The sequence below is a fragment of the Achroia grisella genome, unplaced genomic scaffold, assembly GCF_030625045.1.
Source record: "Achroia grisella isolate CSIRO2021 unplaced genomic scaffold, CSIRO_AGI_Agris_v1 utg109, whole genome shotgun sequence".
Taxonomy (NCBI): domain Eukaryota; kingdom Metazoa; phylum Arthropoda; class Insecta; order Lepidoptera; family Pyralidae; genus Achroia; species Achroia grisella.
The window spans coordinates 8,753,227-8,770,491 of NW_026712573.1; the positions used below are offsets into that span (position 1 = coordinate 8,753,227).

The 17,265-nt window shown below is 31.2% G+C and overlaps 1 protein-coding gene across 1 annotated transcript; it reads left to right on the top strand.

Moving 5' to 3' along the window:
* Window positions 1–4,999: 4,999 nt before the first annotated feature.
* On the top strand, window positions 5,000–14,140 carry LOC131844673 (luciferin 4-monooxygenase-like). Its single transcript, XM_059193616.1, has 12 exons — window positions 5,000–5,177; window positions 6,224–6,386; window positions 7,103–7,310; window positions 7,508–7,706; window positions 8,866–8,988; window positions 9,824–9,998; window positions 10,862–11,002; window positions 11,690–11,815; window positions 12,357–12,440; window positions 12,619–12,765; window positions 13,275–13,440; window positions 13,840–14,140. The coding sequence occupies exons 2-12, from the start codon at window positions 6,228–6,230 to the stop codon at window positions 13,965–13,967; spliced, it is 1,656 nt and encodes a 551-aa protein (XP_059049599.1). The 5' UTR covers window positions 5,000–5,177; window positions 6,224–6,227; the 3' UTR covers window positions 13,968–14,140.
* The last annotated feature ends 3,125 nt before the right edge of the window (window positions 14,141–17,265 follow it).

Consider the following 17,265-nt stretch of genomic DNA (forward strand, 5'->3'; position numbering starts at 1 on the left):
CAAAATGTTTATGTAATTATTCCAAGCATGATGACCATCATACAATAGGTACCATCATATAGGCCATATGATGGTACCTAAGGGACATAGCATTTTTATTTTAAATATCGTTTAAGTAACTATGTTAATCGATAAAGCACGTTACGCTCATTAATTCATTTTTAATTACCTAATGCTATTTGAAATAAATGAAGAAATTTTTTTCATTTTCAACCCAGTGTGCGTTCTTTATATATAGATACATACATGAATAGCATTATAGTCATAACGTCGTCATGTTATGGCCGTGGTAGAGTCATGTGTTCTAATTCCAGATAAGTACGATGTCCAGCCTGCATACACACACTGTAATTTTACTGCCTTGTCTCATCCTTCATTATAACCACATCTTATATACCTACTAAGCTAAATGAGAGAAAGAGGTACAAAACCATTGGTACAGGTAATAAATTAATAATAATAATCATTTATTCAGCATAGCATAGTACAGAGTGACAAAATATAGATGAATTAAAAGCGAATATAGCGCTTTGAGCTAAAGAGGCCTACACTTAGCTGGTGCTGCAGCGTGTCTGTGCAGCACTGATTTTCAGAGGCGCCATCGCTCGAAAAAAAGAAATAGCAATCTTGATATTTTTTATACTTTAAATAAATTAGATATATTGTTATGCAATTTATAGCAGACTTTAAATATAAAATTCATACACTTCGCTTTCCCACAGACAGTTACCTCATTATTATCAACTTATTTGTAACCTATAACCTAGTAATTATTTTATACTTAAGGTATACCTAAGCATAAAATAATTACTAGATTATGGGTTCACCACGCTTATAGTTAATTTAATAACGGAAAAGCTGCAAATAATTATATGTCACAGGACATACCTAATTAAATCACAATCATATCGGACATACACTATTTTGACTGCAAAACATTTTTTTATCCATAATAACGAAATAATGACCGAGAATAATTCATACAAAGCCATCTAGTCTCAAACTAAGCAGAGCTTCTACTATAGCTACTAAAGGCAGATATTTTTTTAAATACATACATAATATCCGTAAACAATAAAATCCTTGGTTAAGGTTAGCAACAATCACAGTCATTAAAAAATACTTTATATGAGAATCATACCCGCGACTATCGGAAATATGGCGCTGTGCTAAATCAATTATCTACCTAAGGCGTCAAAATAATTAAAGTTAACGTTATATCCTAGCAGAGAAGAAGATAAATGAATAAAGACCGAAATTCATTGGGAACTAACACAGTATACAGACCGACTGCATAAACCTTGATATTGAAGTGCATTTATGGCAATGGTTAATTCTTTGTTTTAATTGTTATTATTTATTTATTAAAACTTCAATATATATACAAAAATATAGGTGCATATAAATGGCTTATGGTGTGTGTGAGGTCCTCACACACACCATAAGCCATTTTCTTATAGTCGACCATAGGGCATACAGATATACAAAGATTAGTGGGCGGTACAACGATAAAAGGAGGTAGGTATAAATAAAATAAAATAAATAAATTCAAATATATATATCCGAATAAATATATAAATGGTTAAATATAAATACCTAATATATAAAAAACAACACATATACATATAATATTTATACACAAATGAAATACTTACATACTATATACAAATCTACAATGAATGGTCCTGTAAAAGCGGGAGATAATTTTGACAATACATTAATGTTGTAAATTTATTTACAAAAATCATTGGAAAGATGTTTTCGTAATTTGGATTTAAAGGGTAATTTAGTATCATATACATGTTTATGGATCCTATGTCGCCATAGTTTTTTTTACTTCTATCTTACAATGTGGTACATAGTTGTCAGATAATTAATTGGGCCTACATTGTAGTTAACGGTAACCCTTAACAATAACTCATCAAATAATTACGATATATGACATTGTATTGTCCCATGCTCTGTAATTTGTAGGTATGAAGCGAAGCGCTGTTTCATTATTGTATAAATAATAAAACAGTTTTGTAACTAAGTAGCGAAACCTCGTTATGTTTTGTAAAGTTGACTACATACAATATTAATTGTATTAGTAAGTAATATTAAAATATAGTATGGTGTAGGGTTATGGATCGTTAGCAATGTGAGCTAACTAACCTGAATTGGTACATTGCTAGCGATGGGCTAGCAATGTACCAATTCAGGTTAACCTCCACGCATTACCCCCCGGAAACCATCGTAATAAATTCCTTGTTAATTTGTACGTTGGGCCGATTGACCTGACCTCATGCTCATTTTATCCACCACTGGTGCCTCGCCAGCATAAACCAATAGCGCAGGCGGGTGAACCATTATATTATCATAGGTAAAAAAAGTAAATAGTATGGCTCAACGCCAGGCGCTTAATAAATGCTACGTAACGCAATCCATGCACAACTGATCGATTTTCCGTCAAACTCCTAATCGAATCTACTGAGCAAATAAGTAGTAAGTATGTTCTAAGAGTTTGCCTTTATAGGTTCGAAATCTAAAAGGAATCTATCAAAATTATAAATTTGAAATAAACAAAGCGGTTGTATAATAACAGCCTCGGTGGTCTAGCGGTTTAGCACTGCTTTACTTTCGTTGGTCGCGGGTTTAATGTCTCGCCTGCAAACATTTGTATTCATGAGTATGATCTAGGATCTGATTTTGTATTAGTCTAGGTGGTTTCTATGTGTATTACTATGTAATAGTATGTATTTACAACATATATCGAAGTATTTATATCAGTTGTCTAGTACCCATAATTCAAGCGCTACCTACCGTGGTACTAGATGGCGCTGTGTTAATTATCCAGGATTATTTATTTATATTTATCCATAAGTTTAATTCATTCTATGCGTCGCAGGCCTACTTATGAGGATGAAACGAAAATAAAAACGCTTTGTGAGACATTTTATGTGTTCTGAATGAAGGAAACACCGATAACAAAATCAAAAATTAAATCAAGAGACGGTAAGCTCGACTCTCTGCGACGTTGGTTTCAAATATATACAACAAAGTGTGTATTTGTGCATGGCAAATGTTTATTTAATCAGAAGGTCGACCACTGATAACAACACTGACTACCCCATCCACAATAACAGTCGTGACAGTGCACTTTCTTTCTTAAGAAACAATCTATATTTACTTATCAAACACTAAAAGTTGAAGTTATGGTAAAATTATAGACTACCAACTAACAATTTTGTAGTTTTAGTAATGGACAAATAATTGGTATGTACTTTGGTCAAGGGCGCATACAGCAGTTGATGTTATAAATTACATTTTAAACGAAGCAAATTATCAAATTAAAGGTTATTATTAAGGTAAAACAGACAAATCCCACGATAAGTAGGTACCTACTTATGCAACGAAATACAGTAAACGTAAGTATAAATTGTATAATATAATAAATTGGTTCCATGTAAATTAATTCAAATTGCATCCAATTTATTTCTTTTTTGGGGACGTTCTTATGTAATTTAATTATATTTTCTATGACTCGATATTTTAGCTTATTTCTGAGGTAATAATAAAAATTATGAAGTCTCTTAAATGTTCACATGGCCACATAATCTTCAACTACTACATAAATAAATAAATCTATGACGAATATAATATATATACATTTGTACATAATGTTCATAAAGGACTCGATAGTCTAACAGTTTAACATACTACTTTACTTTCGATGGTCGGGGGTACGATACAACTCTAGCATGATACAAATATTTATATTCACGATGCTTGCTTGTATAGAAATAGAAATAATCTTTATTACAACATTAGCACTTTTGAATAGTCATATTTTTTTTTATTTTACCACTCATAATTTGATTGTTTGGTTTGGTATCTGTTCATAAATATATGGCACAGAAAAATAAAATGTTAAAATTTCAAATGGTATGTATTGAACAACTAAATTCGTATATGTACCAGTCCTCCAAATACCTACCGTCTGGGGTTTTCTAAGTAATATACCTAAGGAGTGAAAGATTTTAAAATTACGGTAGTGTTCATTATGTAGTGGCGGGGACCTTTCTCCATTGTGATGTGAGACGTGGACTGATAACCCTTGGACTTGTTAGCAATCTACCATATTAGGTTGACCTCCACGCGGTTTCCTCTGGAAAGCATCGTTATAGATTCAGGGTGAATTTACCACGATTGGTTAACTGACCTAACCTCATGCTCATCTTACCATTCTCCACTGGTGCCCCGCCAACAAACCATATAGCCAGTAAACTATAGCCATAAGAAAAAGAAAATTATGTATAGATATTAGTATAGTGAACCGTTGCTATTATGACATGTTTTGATATTTATTTATATAAGCTGTTTTTATTAATGTTATGGTGTATAGTTGTTTGTTAATTTCGACCTTGAAATATATTTCTAAAAGAAGGCGGAACACTTGTTAAAAAGCTAGAATATTAAATTGTAAACAGAATCAATAATAGACTTGTTCTTTAAAAATTCAACGTAGTATATTCAGTATTATAAACGAAACTATACAATAGAAGTCTGTTAATGTCCGACTGCAAGACATGGGACCCTTCTTATAATACGACGATACTAGCCTGCTCTACAACACTGGATTAGAGACTTGATGTACTTAGGCTTATTTCAAGATTCCCTTGCTTTATACTGACCGATACACTGACGCCCATCTCCTAATTGCCTTTACAATATAATGGGGATGAAAAGAAGTAGAATTACTATATTTACCATTATCCTTATTACATTTATCTTTGTCTTATTATATAATCTTGAGAAGAATTATTAAGTTCATTAATAAATAAATATCCATACGAATAACTCTGTATAAATCAATTAATGAATCAATAAAAATTGATGTCAAGGATTGCTAATATAAATAATAATGCTAGTACGGTCAGTGTAATTGGACCTTATCATACACTATGTACATAAAACCCTATAGTGACTATTTAATATGAACTTGTGATGTATTATTGACTGTAGAAGTAAGTGATCCTTTGTTGAGTTAGAACGTCTAGTCTGTGAGTGCATAGTTGACTATAAGTGATAAAGATGCATTTGTAGAACTACATCTATAAAAGTAAAATCTATTGAGGACATACGGAAATAATATTCAGTAGCATAACTTATTTACATCACTGTTTTTAATTTTAAATGTAAGTCGTTCATAGATGTTTATCGTCTAACAACCAATTATTCAACTGGTACTGGCCAAGGGTTTCTCATAATAAAAAATTGTTTCTGTCACGGTAACCAAACGGTTTGATCTAAGAGTTTGTTTGAAGTTTTCATTTTCTTCTGCCGTTGTTTTTATAAATTGTCTTAGTCTTACACACACATAAGCAGACCGCTTTTTTTGCTATATTACTACTAGAATACACAACTAATTAATATCTCTAGTTGTTAAATATAAGTATACATGGGTAGCAAGTAGATTAAGAAATAACAATAGAATATAGTGTATTACAGTATAGATTACACATTATATATATATATTATTTATTAAACTAAAATATAAGAAATATTGGATCTTAAATCTCGGCCTTAAATCCTCGTCGATACCTGGATGTACAATAAAATCAAAGGCGATGTTTATCACCATTCAGTAGACGAATGAGTTACTTTGTTTGTGATTTACTAGTTCTGTAAAGAAACTGTCTACTATTTTATTATTATCTTGTTTTATGAGAGCCTTGGCTGCAATCAGGTAAATATTTTTAAATCCAATGAGGCAAATGATTAGTGACGTCTTTTGAACTAATATTGAATTTGAGCAATGGTATCAAAGTATTACCAATATGATCACTTTGAGAATAAAAATTAATAACAGGACCTTTTATAATATTTTATTATTTAAAACTTTAGAGCAGGATATACGAATAAACAACTCATTAAAGCAGTAACATTAGTTAAAAATTTAATAGAATTAGAATACAGTAAACGATCTTGGACTAAAATGAAAACTAGAAATAAAGTCCTACGCTAAGTCGCCTAATCAAACTGTTAACTAACACTTGGTCCCCTAATATAGAATCAAGAGACACAATCTCAGTTGTATGAGTTGAGACATAAAAATAAAAAATATACAATAATTTGTTTACCCATGGACCATCAGTAGTCCTTAGACCGCAGGCCAAGTACCACTGAATTGAAGTATAAAATGTATGCGCTTATTAAAATAAAATAATAACCGAAATTACAGTAAAATGGCGAAATTATCGAGACGTGGAAACGACTCGGTGCACTGGTTCATGAGTGAACTAACTTCTCGCGTAGTAGCCGATACAGGGAATACCAACGATCGATTCCATTTGGGGAAAGTGATGCTGCAGAGCTTCAAAGACGACCCTGACTTTGTGATGATGGTTGGTTCATTAATATTTATACAGCATTTAAAGAGAAATGTCGTAACTCTAACGAAACTCTCTAACTAAATATAAATATAAAAGCAGTATAAATACACCCATATTTTCCATATTATAATTACTTATTTTATCTATTAGTTAAGTAACTATCGAAACAGATTACCTAGATAAGATCGATCAAAAGTGTTGCATTGTTTTACTTTAGATTTTTTCTATCTAATGGTGATCTGGCGAGTGGTTCTAGAAGAAATTTTATTATTACTATTTCAACTATTAAACTATTTTAATTAGTCTATAACATTTTGTAACTCATATGAGTTTTGTATATAGCAACATAAAGTGCAGCCTATGTCACCCTGGAATCTTTAAAACAACAACACAACCTTCCAAGTATTTTTTCCAATCGGTGTTATGTTTTAAAAATTTACTTTCCTCATAAGAAAAACGGTTTCTCCTAATCTCCTATAATATTAGCTCAATCGATTGAGAGAACTCATTTAAAACTTAGTACATTTCACCACATGCGACAAAGACAATATTTCATATGGACGTGGAGTTTATTTGAGGGTACAGAAATAATATATTTGAACGCAATAATTACCGAATGTGAGCATGCTTTCGTGGGGTCGGTAGGAATTGCTATGCAAATAAAATAGACTTTTATACTAGTTTCCAATAAAGGTTGTTACTGGACCATCTGAAATGTTTAATCTCAGATCGATGGGGCAACAGGCGAATCTATTACATACGGAGAGGTTTTGGAGAAAACGGTACGATGTGCCATTTCGTTTAAAAGTATGGGACTGCAAACCGGTGACGTCATTATTCTCATGGCTCCTAATCATGTGGATGTAGCGATTCCATTTTATGCAGCATTTTATCTTGGTGTCATCGTTGCTCCAATTGACAGGACTCTGGGTATTTGTGAGTATACCTATATTATCTATATACCTAATTATAGTTGCTAACTCTTCACCCCTATACTACATAGTAGAGAAATAAAATAAAAATAAATCTCAGTCAGTTTGTTTGTCTTTTCAATTAGATGAAGAAAAAAGATGTTAATTTAAGAAGTCGCCACTTTAGATTTTTCTTACTACACGAGTTACAAAATATTTCAGCGGAACTTCAAGGGACATTTAGTATAGATAAACCCAAACTTATATTCTGCCAAAGCGAGAAAACGCCAGATATTCAATTTGCACTTAATGAGTTGGATATGGATACGAAAATAGTAACGTTCGACAAAGTTGACGACCTATGCAGTTTTTCTGAGTTTCTAGAAGAATATGGCGATGATAGTCCTATTGAAGATTTCAAGTAATCACCTTTGTTTTCCTTTATCATTAATTTAAATTTATTGGTCTTTTTACATCATTTTTTAATACTTTAATGTAGAATATAGAATCTAATCGTTATTAAAAATAATTTATTTAATAGGAATAATAGTAGTGCGCCCGCGGCACTGATGGGCTGTGATATATGATACACATCACCATCTAGTCCCAAATAAAGAACTGACGCTATGGATACTGTACAACTGATAGGAGAACTTAAATATGGATGTTGTAAACAAATCCATAATACACTAAAGAGAAAAAGAGGCATCTTGAGGTATAAAGCACACCGGCATTATAAGACCAGGAAAACTTGAACTACAAATAATTCCTATATATAAACTACTTAGCATGCTAATAACAAGTTAATAACCTTATCTTATGAAGTGACCAGTGTCTTGTAGAGTATTAATAGATACTTATGTATGATACCATTATCAATCTATAACCATTTTTAGATTGACAATCGTATGCTATTAAGAAATTATAAACGTAAAATGGACGCTAAAATTAAAATAATAATAACGCTTTTTTTAAAAGAGCGGTTTATTTTTAACTTACGAATGTTTAGTTACAGATACTTTCAATAAGATCTATTACAACTAAAAGAATTAATTTAACTGAATTTGCAATTTGATTTTTTTATTTCTTATTATCCGTTGAGAATAGATATACATATAGAAATATGTATATCTATAAAATATAATAGATATAATTATAATTATTATACTTTATAATCTCTGCCTATGATAAATAATAAAAGGAATATAATGTAAAGTACGCAGATTTAATATAATACACATAGATTCATGATATACATTGAATAAAATTTGATATGGATATACTTTGGATTCGATGTGCACATAGCATGATGAAAATGTAAAAGCTATCGATGCCTAACAATATCTATTAGAATAGATCTAACAGACTCTAGACCCCTGTAGTTCTAATTACTAATTAAATATGCGACATTGGTCACTAGCAATTAATGGCACATTATTGGCCATTGCTAAGAATATAAAAAAAAACTAAGGAAACATCATTAATTGACTTTTGATGATGGATTAACAATAATAGATTTCCTCAGTAAGAAGTAGAAACGTTCACTTTAATTAAGTACTTGTAATACACTATGATTCTAGGCCAAATGATTTTGACCCGGAGGAGACGGTTGCACTTCTAGTAGCAACCAGTGGAACTACTGGCCTACCCAAAGCTGCAGCTGTTACACAAAAGAATCTCTCTATAACCAGCCCATATCTGTGGTAAGATATAACGTAAAAAAACTTAACCGTTATTCGCTAATATGTATGACAGTTAAGTTTTTTTATGGATATTGGAATGGCGTACCCGCTTGAGCTAACGGGTTACACTGGGGGACCAGTAGGGGATTATATGGTGGGGAAGTAAGACAGCTCCTTGTGGCGAATTCACTAGTAATTGACCACGTTGGTTTCCAGGGTGACGGCATGGAGATTAGCCTAATAGGGAACAATCGCCTCCCCCATTAATAATTAGTAGGAATAAGTGAGACTGAGGTCAGGCAGATATCCCTTGATTTAATATCTTTCAATTCATGTCAGTTTGGGGGAAAACGGATTGGTGAAATTGTCACGATGGGCTAACTGACCTGATCTCATGTTCATCTTATCATCCTCCACTGGTGCCCCGCCAGCGTAAACCGTTAGCGCAGGCGGGTGCACCATTCCATTATCATCCAGGAAAAAGAAATATCTTTCTTCTTGAATTGTACCTGTTAGATAAATTCTTAGCTTTTTTTCTTACTTCAGTAGTAAAATACAAATATTGTAAATGCTGAATACTCATATTATTGGTATGTGTGCATTATTATAACATAATTGAAAGTTTTTTATTTACTAATAATCTATCTTTGTAAAAGTTTTATACCTTTTCTTTTGTAAACATGTACATAATATTCATTGAAAATACCCAGACTGATGCATAAAATCAGACTCATGAATACAAATGTTCGTACCGAGCGAAGAATCGAACCCGCGATTATCGGAAGTGGAGCGGTGTGCTAAACCGCTAGACCACCGAGGCCGTCCAATTATAATTTATTGACAAATTACAAAACAGGTGTAGATACTACAAATTTCCTACACCTACCCGCATGGCGTTGGTTGGTTCTCCTCTTCAGTGGTTGACAGCTATCATGCACTTCATTATATCTCCGATGCTGAAGTATACCCGATTGCAAACTTCGCAGCAACTGACACAAGAACATGCATATCACCTCATTAATACGTATAGGGTGAGTTTAGTGGTTTATTTCTAATAGTTTTGATGTTATAATTATTCGCATGGTAGTGTGTATTCACACAAAATCGTAAATATACATATAAAACTATTTAATTACCCTTTTGTACACATTATACTCATAGCGAGCTTAATGCCAGGTGATATTCTCTATATCAGTTAACCTTTGTGTAGAACAGAAATTATGAGTAAAAAGCGATGCAGATTGTTATATAATTAAATATGGATTATATAATGATATAAATAGTTAGGAGTGCGATAAAAAAATATATTATACCGATATATTAAGACAATAATGTTTTACAGACAAGTATTAAAACTTATTTCCAAATCTGCAATAATCTGATTTTTTTCCCATTTTCTTGGTTCAATCTAAATTCGGAATTTAGTGATTAGAGGTGCAATCAAAATTTTTATATTTGTATTTTATATTTTTGGTATAAAGAAACAATTAGTATTATCTTCAACTATACACTATTCAATTTGACTTAGTTCTTAGAACATATCATATATAATTCCGCTAGATTATAGTATATTAATGTAAAATAGATAAGTATTAGTAGGTATTATTATGAGACATTGTTCTTATGATATGTAATGATAATTAATGATAATGTTTGTTTCCACATGTAGGTTCTTTCTTCTTGGTAAAAAAATATTTATAATTGAAATGCAAGGCACTGAATTGGCTAGTACTATATTATAATAATACGTTAAATAAGTGTTGTGAACATTCATACTGTACATCTAAAATCATTTATATTTAATTTATTAATATTTAATAATAAAAATAATATTTAAATATTAATTTTTATGGCTAATAATAATTAATTAATATTAATAATAAATTCCTTTTAGCCAACTCACTCGATTTTTTCACCGACATTAATGACGACACTTATAAAGCCCGGAGATAGAGAACAATGTGACTTTACAAGTTTTGAGAATATTTTGCTGGGCGGTAGTGCTGTACCGCAGGAACTTATTGATGAAATGAAGGTAATATGACCTAAATCTCTAACCCATTTATATAGATTTTGAAATGAAATGAAATAATATATTTGCGAAATATTGGTACAGTATTATAATTAATATGATGTTACATGAAATTGATTGATCAGCAATATTTACCATACAGGCATGCAAATTACGTGAAGGTGTTAAGTGACAGCGACCAAGTGACAGTACCAAAGAACAAGTTAAAGACTTGTATACTGTAGACTTTGTTACTCTTTCGCGCAAAAAGCACTCATCGGATTTTTAAGAAATTTAATAATTAATATAGCTTATACATCACAATAACAAATTGGCTAAAAATTTAAACTGGTGAAACCGTGGGCACAGCATATAATAATAATAATTATAGGAGTGTGATTCTTGTGTTCCGATAGTGAATGTTTAGATGTGGTGTTCATGTATAACTAGGTGTGCCTCGGTTTCACCAGCATTAAATTTATAGCCTATGTGTTATTCTGATGAATAAGCTATATTATTGTAAAGTTTCATCAAAATCCGTTCAGTAGTTTTTACATGAGAGAGTAACAAACATCAATTCATCGATCTCTCCATCTATACTCACAATAAAAAAAAATATCATTATACTGCCATAAACAAAAGATTAAAATAAAATATATAATATATTTATTTTATATATACCTAGCTAATTACGGTTTAATTTTGTAACAGGCGATATCTCCAGACACAGAGGTACTCGACGTTTATGGGATGTCAGAGCTGACCAACATTGCTTTTAATGGTGATAATGCACCTCCTGGGTCCTGTGGAAAGCCTCTGGGATGTTTTCAATACCGGGTATGAGTTACTATACTGATATTTTTAATGAAGGGTTGGTAAAGTTAGTATAACGTACTAGTTGAAAAGATACTATGAAGGGTTGAATATGATTTCAATGGAGCATCCGCCTGCGCTAACGATATATGATAGCTAGGGATTATGATGTCAGGTTAATTAGCACATCGTCAAAATCAGTAGAAGTTATTCTAGTGGTTAATTTTACATACTTAAAACCGTGCTTGCTTTCCAGATGGGACGTGATAAAGTACATTACTTTTAATGGGGATCACTGATAATTACTATCTAGTAATTCAGATTATTTCTATTGAATAATTACTTTTATTTCTAATCTCTTAAGGCTTATTAAGTGTAATTATCGCTTGTACTGCTAGTTAAATACTAGCAGTACCCGCGACTTCATCGAACACTACACTATCATCAGTGTAATTTCATGAAAATCTGTTCAGACTTTAAATAGTTTAAGAACTAAATGCATGTAAACAAAATTTTATTATTTATAATGTTGATAGATTATGTATATGGCTTTTATTGATTGCAGTTAGTAAATAGTGAAACAAATGAAGATATATTGGAACCGAATATTCGAGGAGAATTGTGGATGAAAGGACCTGGGATTTTTCAAGTAAGGACAATTTTAGTACGTTAGAAAATAATGTTTTTATGTATGTAGCAACCGAATTTGAAAAAAGATTAATTCTTTTTTCGCTATTGCTCATATGATCTAATTTGTTACATTCTTTTATTTTATAAAAATAATGCAGGTTCAGAATTTACTTATATGACTATGATTTCTGATTTAGGGCTACTATAACAACCCTGAGGCAACAGCTGAAGTTTTTACCGAGGATCGTTGGTTCAAAACTGGCGACCTTTTCTACAGGGACGAGAACTGGAATTTCTTTTTTGTGGAACGAATTAAATTATTACTAAAATATAAGAGTAATCAGGTTAGTGTTTGCATGTCTTGAAACAGTAATAATATTTCAGTACAATTCACACTATACCATCCAATCTAAATCTCCAAATACATAGATTTTTTTTTAATACATGCACAATATATAGAAAATACCCAGATCGATACAAACAATTATATTCATGAAATAAAATATTTGTGCCGTGCGAGAAATCGAATCCGCGGCCCGCGAAGTAAGGCGGTGTTTTAAACCGCTAGACTATCGTGACCGTCAAAAAATAGAATTATTCGATACAAAATGACGACAAAATATGTGAAAGCGAATTGTTCTCCAATAATTTCTGTTATTTGATGTTTAGGGAAATACTGTTATTCCGTTATACATATATGTTGGATGACAACTTCGTTACTAAGCGAAAAAACCCAATGATTTACAGTAACACTTTTTTAAATTTACAATTTTTTTTTGTTCTCTAATGGGTACAATTAAGAGTATCAATCAAAATAAAATTTCTATGTTTAGAAAAGTACTTCTTTTTATAGATATCTCCTGTAGAAGTAGAAGGTGTCATCCGTCAACATCCTGGTGTAATGGACGTGGCAGTGACTGGTATACCAGACCCTGAATGTGGTGACTTACCAGTAGCTTGTATTCTCCGTCGACCAGGATATGACGTCACTGCCGATGATATTAAAGACTTGGTAAAAGGTAAAAACAATCCTTTTTATATCTGTACTAGTTATGCCCTCAATATATATTGATAAAAATATGTCTTCAGTATACACAGAGAATAAAAATAACGTATTCGTACGTATAAATATGTTAGTAATTTTCTATTATAATGTAAAATTAAAGTCAAAATATCATTTCATTTTTAATGCCTACTAGATACGTCTAACGTAATTACTTAACGTAGGAACAATTAGTATGTAACTACATATCGGCATCTAGTATTTCTAAAATTTTACAGCTTTCCTAAAGAACCAAATTGGAAAATCGAAATATTTTTCTATAACCTCCACCAACCAAACAATGTGATTAAGTTTTATAAATATTTTATTTAGCTTTTAACTTGGTATACCATCTATATTTATTGTATAATTTCAGAGTCGCTGTCTGATGCAAAACAATTGAGAGGCGGCGTGATCTTCGTATCAGCTATACCAATGACAGCATCCACGAAAGTACATCGACGGAAACTGAAAGAAATGGCTCTTGAGCTTGAGAGGGAATAAATTTAAAATCTCACTATTATTTATATTTAATATAGAGTTTAATTATTTTATAGGCACTCATAAAGTTAGATCTACACAGCAAAATATTCTGTATTAAGTATCACAGTGAGCGCTTTTTAATATGCACTTAATTTTAGTAGAAACTCAAAAGTTCCACAAGGACTTTAAATAATGTGAGATTCTTGCATGCTTGTGCCTACAAGAATGCAAGAATTTCATTTATAATAATAATATAAAAAGTTAGTACAGTGCAGACGTCTAAAGATCAATTTCAGCTAGAATGAGCTGACAAATACAAAGACACTGTTCTACATGAAGATTTCAAATAATAGTTTTATAGATATAGTGCATCACTAGTTCACTGAGTTTTACAGTAAAAATAATAACAAAGTTGGTCACATAAATAAAATTAATACGAGTAGTGATTACTCTGGAGATGTAAGTCGCAAAGAAAATTTCAATACGTTTGTGAACAAATGTTCTAATTGGTAGAGAACTGCCTACTGAAAATATTTGCTCTCACTTTTTAATACTAATGTACTTAGAGCAATAAACACATCGTTTTATAAGAGTTAGCACTGCCCTTATAAGAATTGTACTACGTTTGATCTATGCAATGTCAGATCTGAAGTAGATCTAAAACGGTATCCTTCGACTGTTATACGAAATTGATTTTATTTTAATAGAGACGGGCTTGGATATGACGACAAAATATTCAAAATGAATCTCATTGAAATTTTTTTTTTGCAAATATACCGTGAAAAAAACGGTACAAATGCCTACAATTTTTTTAAAATTTTAAGTCACGCAAGCCTGGCACATATAATGCATATATTTATTTTATTAGGAATAAAATATTTGATGTTCCATTATGATTTATCTTTTTAAGAAATGAATGCCTAATGGTTATTGAGATAACAACAAAACATATGTTGTGCACTATTTAAAAAAATATTAGAAGATGTAGAGGACTAAAGCTACTATGGAAGTTTGATATAGACAGTCTCGATACCACAGAGACAATGATTGATTTGACTTGAGTATTACTTGCTATTATGAATACTATATAAGATTTACAATTAGTGCTAATTTATTTATTTGCTTGAAGAAAATATATATAAAAAATACATTGTCTTTGCATATTTTATTTAAAATAATTACCACGAAGCATTTTTCATTCAATTTCTAACTCACAGGAAGGTGGTCTACTAAAAAATTACAAATTTTAATGTTCTGATTCTAACGATGTACAAAATACATTACATCGTGCAATAAGTGCAATGTAAAATAAATTAGTATGTTTAATGAAACAAAACAAAAGGTCCGACAAAAAACAATACAAACACTTGACTGATATCTAACATTCAAACTGTCACTCGAACCTTCAAATTTTCCCATAGTATATTCCTAGATAATAATGAATCAATATTCTCTTATCTTGTGCTCTTACCGACTTTGATACCAATTTGGAAATTGTTATAATAAACGAACATCATCCTTTACTTACATCATGCATAATAGCAATTGTAACGATAAGTAATTATTATTACTATATATTTAGATATAGACATACGTATAAACTTTAGGACAGAAAAATCAGTTTACTGCAAAAGAGTATTTTTTACTTACCTAAAATTACTGCCGATCTATCTTATAATAACTTAACGGCCTCGAAAGTTTTTTTTTTACCACACCGCTTTTCTTCCGATGATCCCGAGTATGATTTCTCACCCGGTACAAATATTTTCTTTCAGTAATATTGTTCACATGTTAGAAACATGTAAACATTTAAAATAAAGTCTTTATTTATTTTTAAATAGAAACATGTGAACAATATTACTACGGTAAATTCATGCTATGCTAGTTAACTTGAGGTCTCTACATTGTCTTGGAGTTTTTAGTAGACCCAATTTTTTTTCCTACATAATTTGTGACTCCTGTGTTTCTGAGTTCTGGTATGCATCTACCTACCTACATACCAGAACTCAGAAGATCCGGAATGCAGTTACAGTTTTAACAGTTTCATTTTTATTAAACACTAGCATTGTCCTGTGGTTTTACCCACACATATTAGCCATCCCCGTCCTCTATTGAATCTTATCACAACGCCATCCTCCGTTTTCACATAGGATTATATTTTTGACTCATTTCTATTTACTCGGCTTCTTAAATTTGCAACGTCATGACAATAAGGCCATAAGAAATATGTAAAAATGTTTTTTAAATCAAAATTTACGCACTTTTGATGTATATTTTTTATTATACCACTTATTCGGCACGCAGACTCATCCCAAGAAGAAGAAAAAGTTGTGGGTTGATCTTTTAACTTTCCGACTTTCAAATCCAGCGTTTCGTTCCATCCACCGTTCAAACAAACAAACAAGCCATTCAGCTTTTTATATAAGTATAGACGTAGATAATATTAACAATGATAAATAGACATAGTACTCGGCGCAGATAGATAAAGAAATCAAATAAATACATAACAATGGACTTAGATCTGAATATGAATTTCTTCCAGTCAACCTTGATATTAAGATAGTTAATCTCCTGATAAATTACTACAACGTTTACTACGTCTAAATTTATGAACTAAAGTTATAATCTGTGACATAATTGTTTCATTCCTTCTAGTTCTAATGTTCTTTTAATTAAACTAAGTTCTGACATAAGTTCTAAGGTACATAGGTTAAGTAATAAAAAACGTAAAAATACATGAGTAAATCGGCCTAACGGTTTCATTTCTAGCACAATTAAAATTAAGTGACGACCATTTTTTGTTATTAGGGATTTGTTATTAAAAAAAACAATGGCAGGGTTGCAAAAAGTAAAACATGAATAAATAAAATAAAACTAAATAAAATTCTCCTACATAACTCATTTGGTTCTCAAACCTTATACATCATAGTATTTTCACTGATTTCTGTAGGTCAAAATAGCATACAAACTTGTTTAATGATAAATATTTCACTCAATTCTCACACCAAAGGTTTACTCGTATTTCTATGAGGATCCCCGTGCGCTTAGCATTCCTGATCGCCAGCAATGTGTGTGTCGCAAAACAAAGAGAAAATCGTTCTCATTACAAAAAAAAAATAAGAAAAATAAAATTGGTTTAGTACTACTACTAATCTTCCACCATTATCCCATCTTAATTGGGATTGACTCTTCTAATAATCCGTCTTCAGATACTATATTTGAATCGTCATTGGGTCTATATTTACACGAGAAAGGTCTTTATTAATGGTGGCTATCCAAGTTCCTCGAGGTCATCCATGCGTCTTTTGTTTAGGATTAA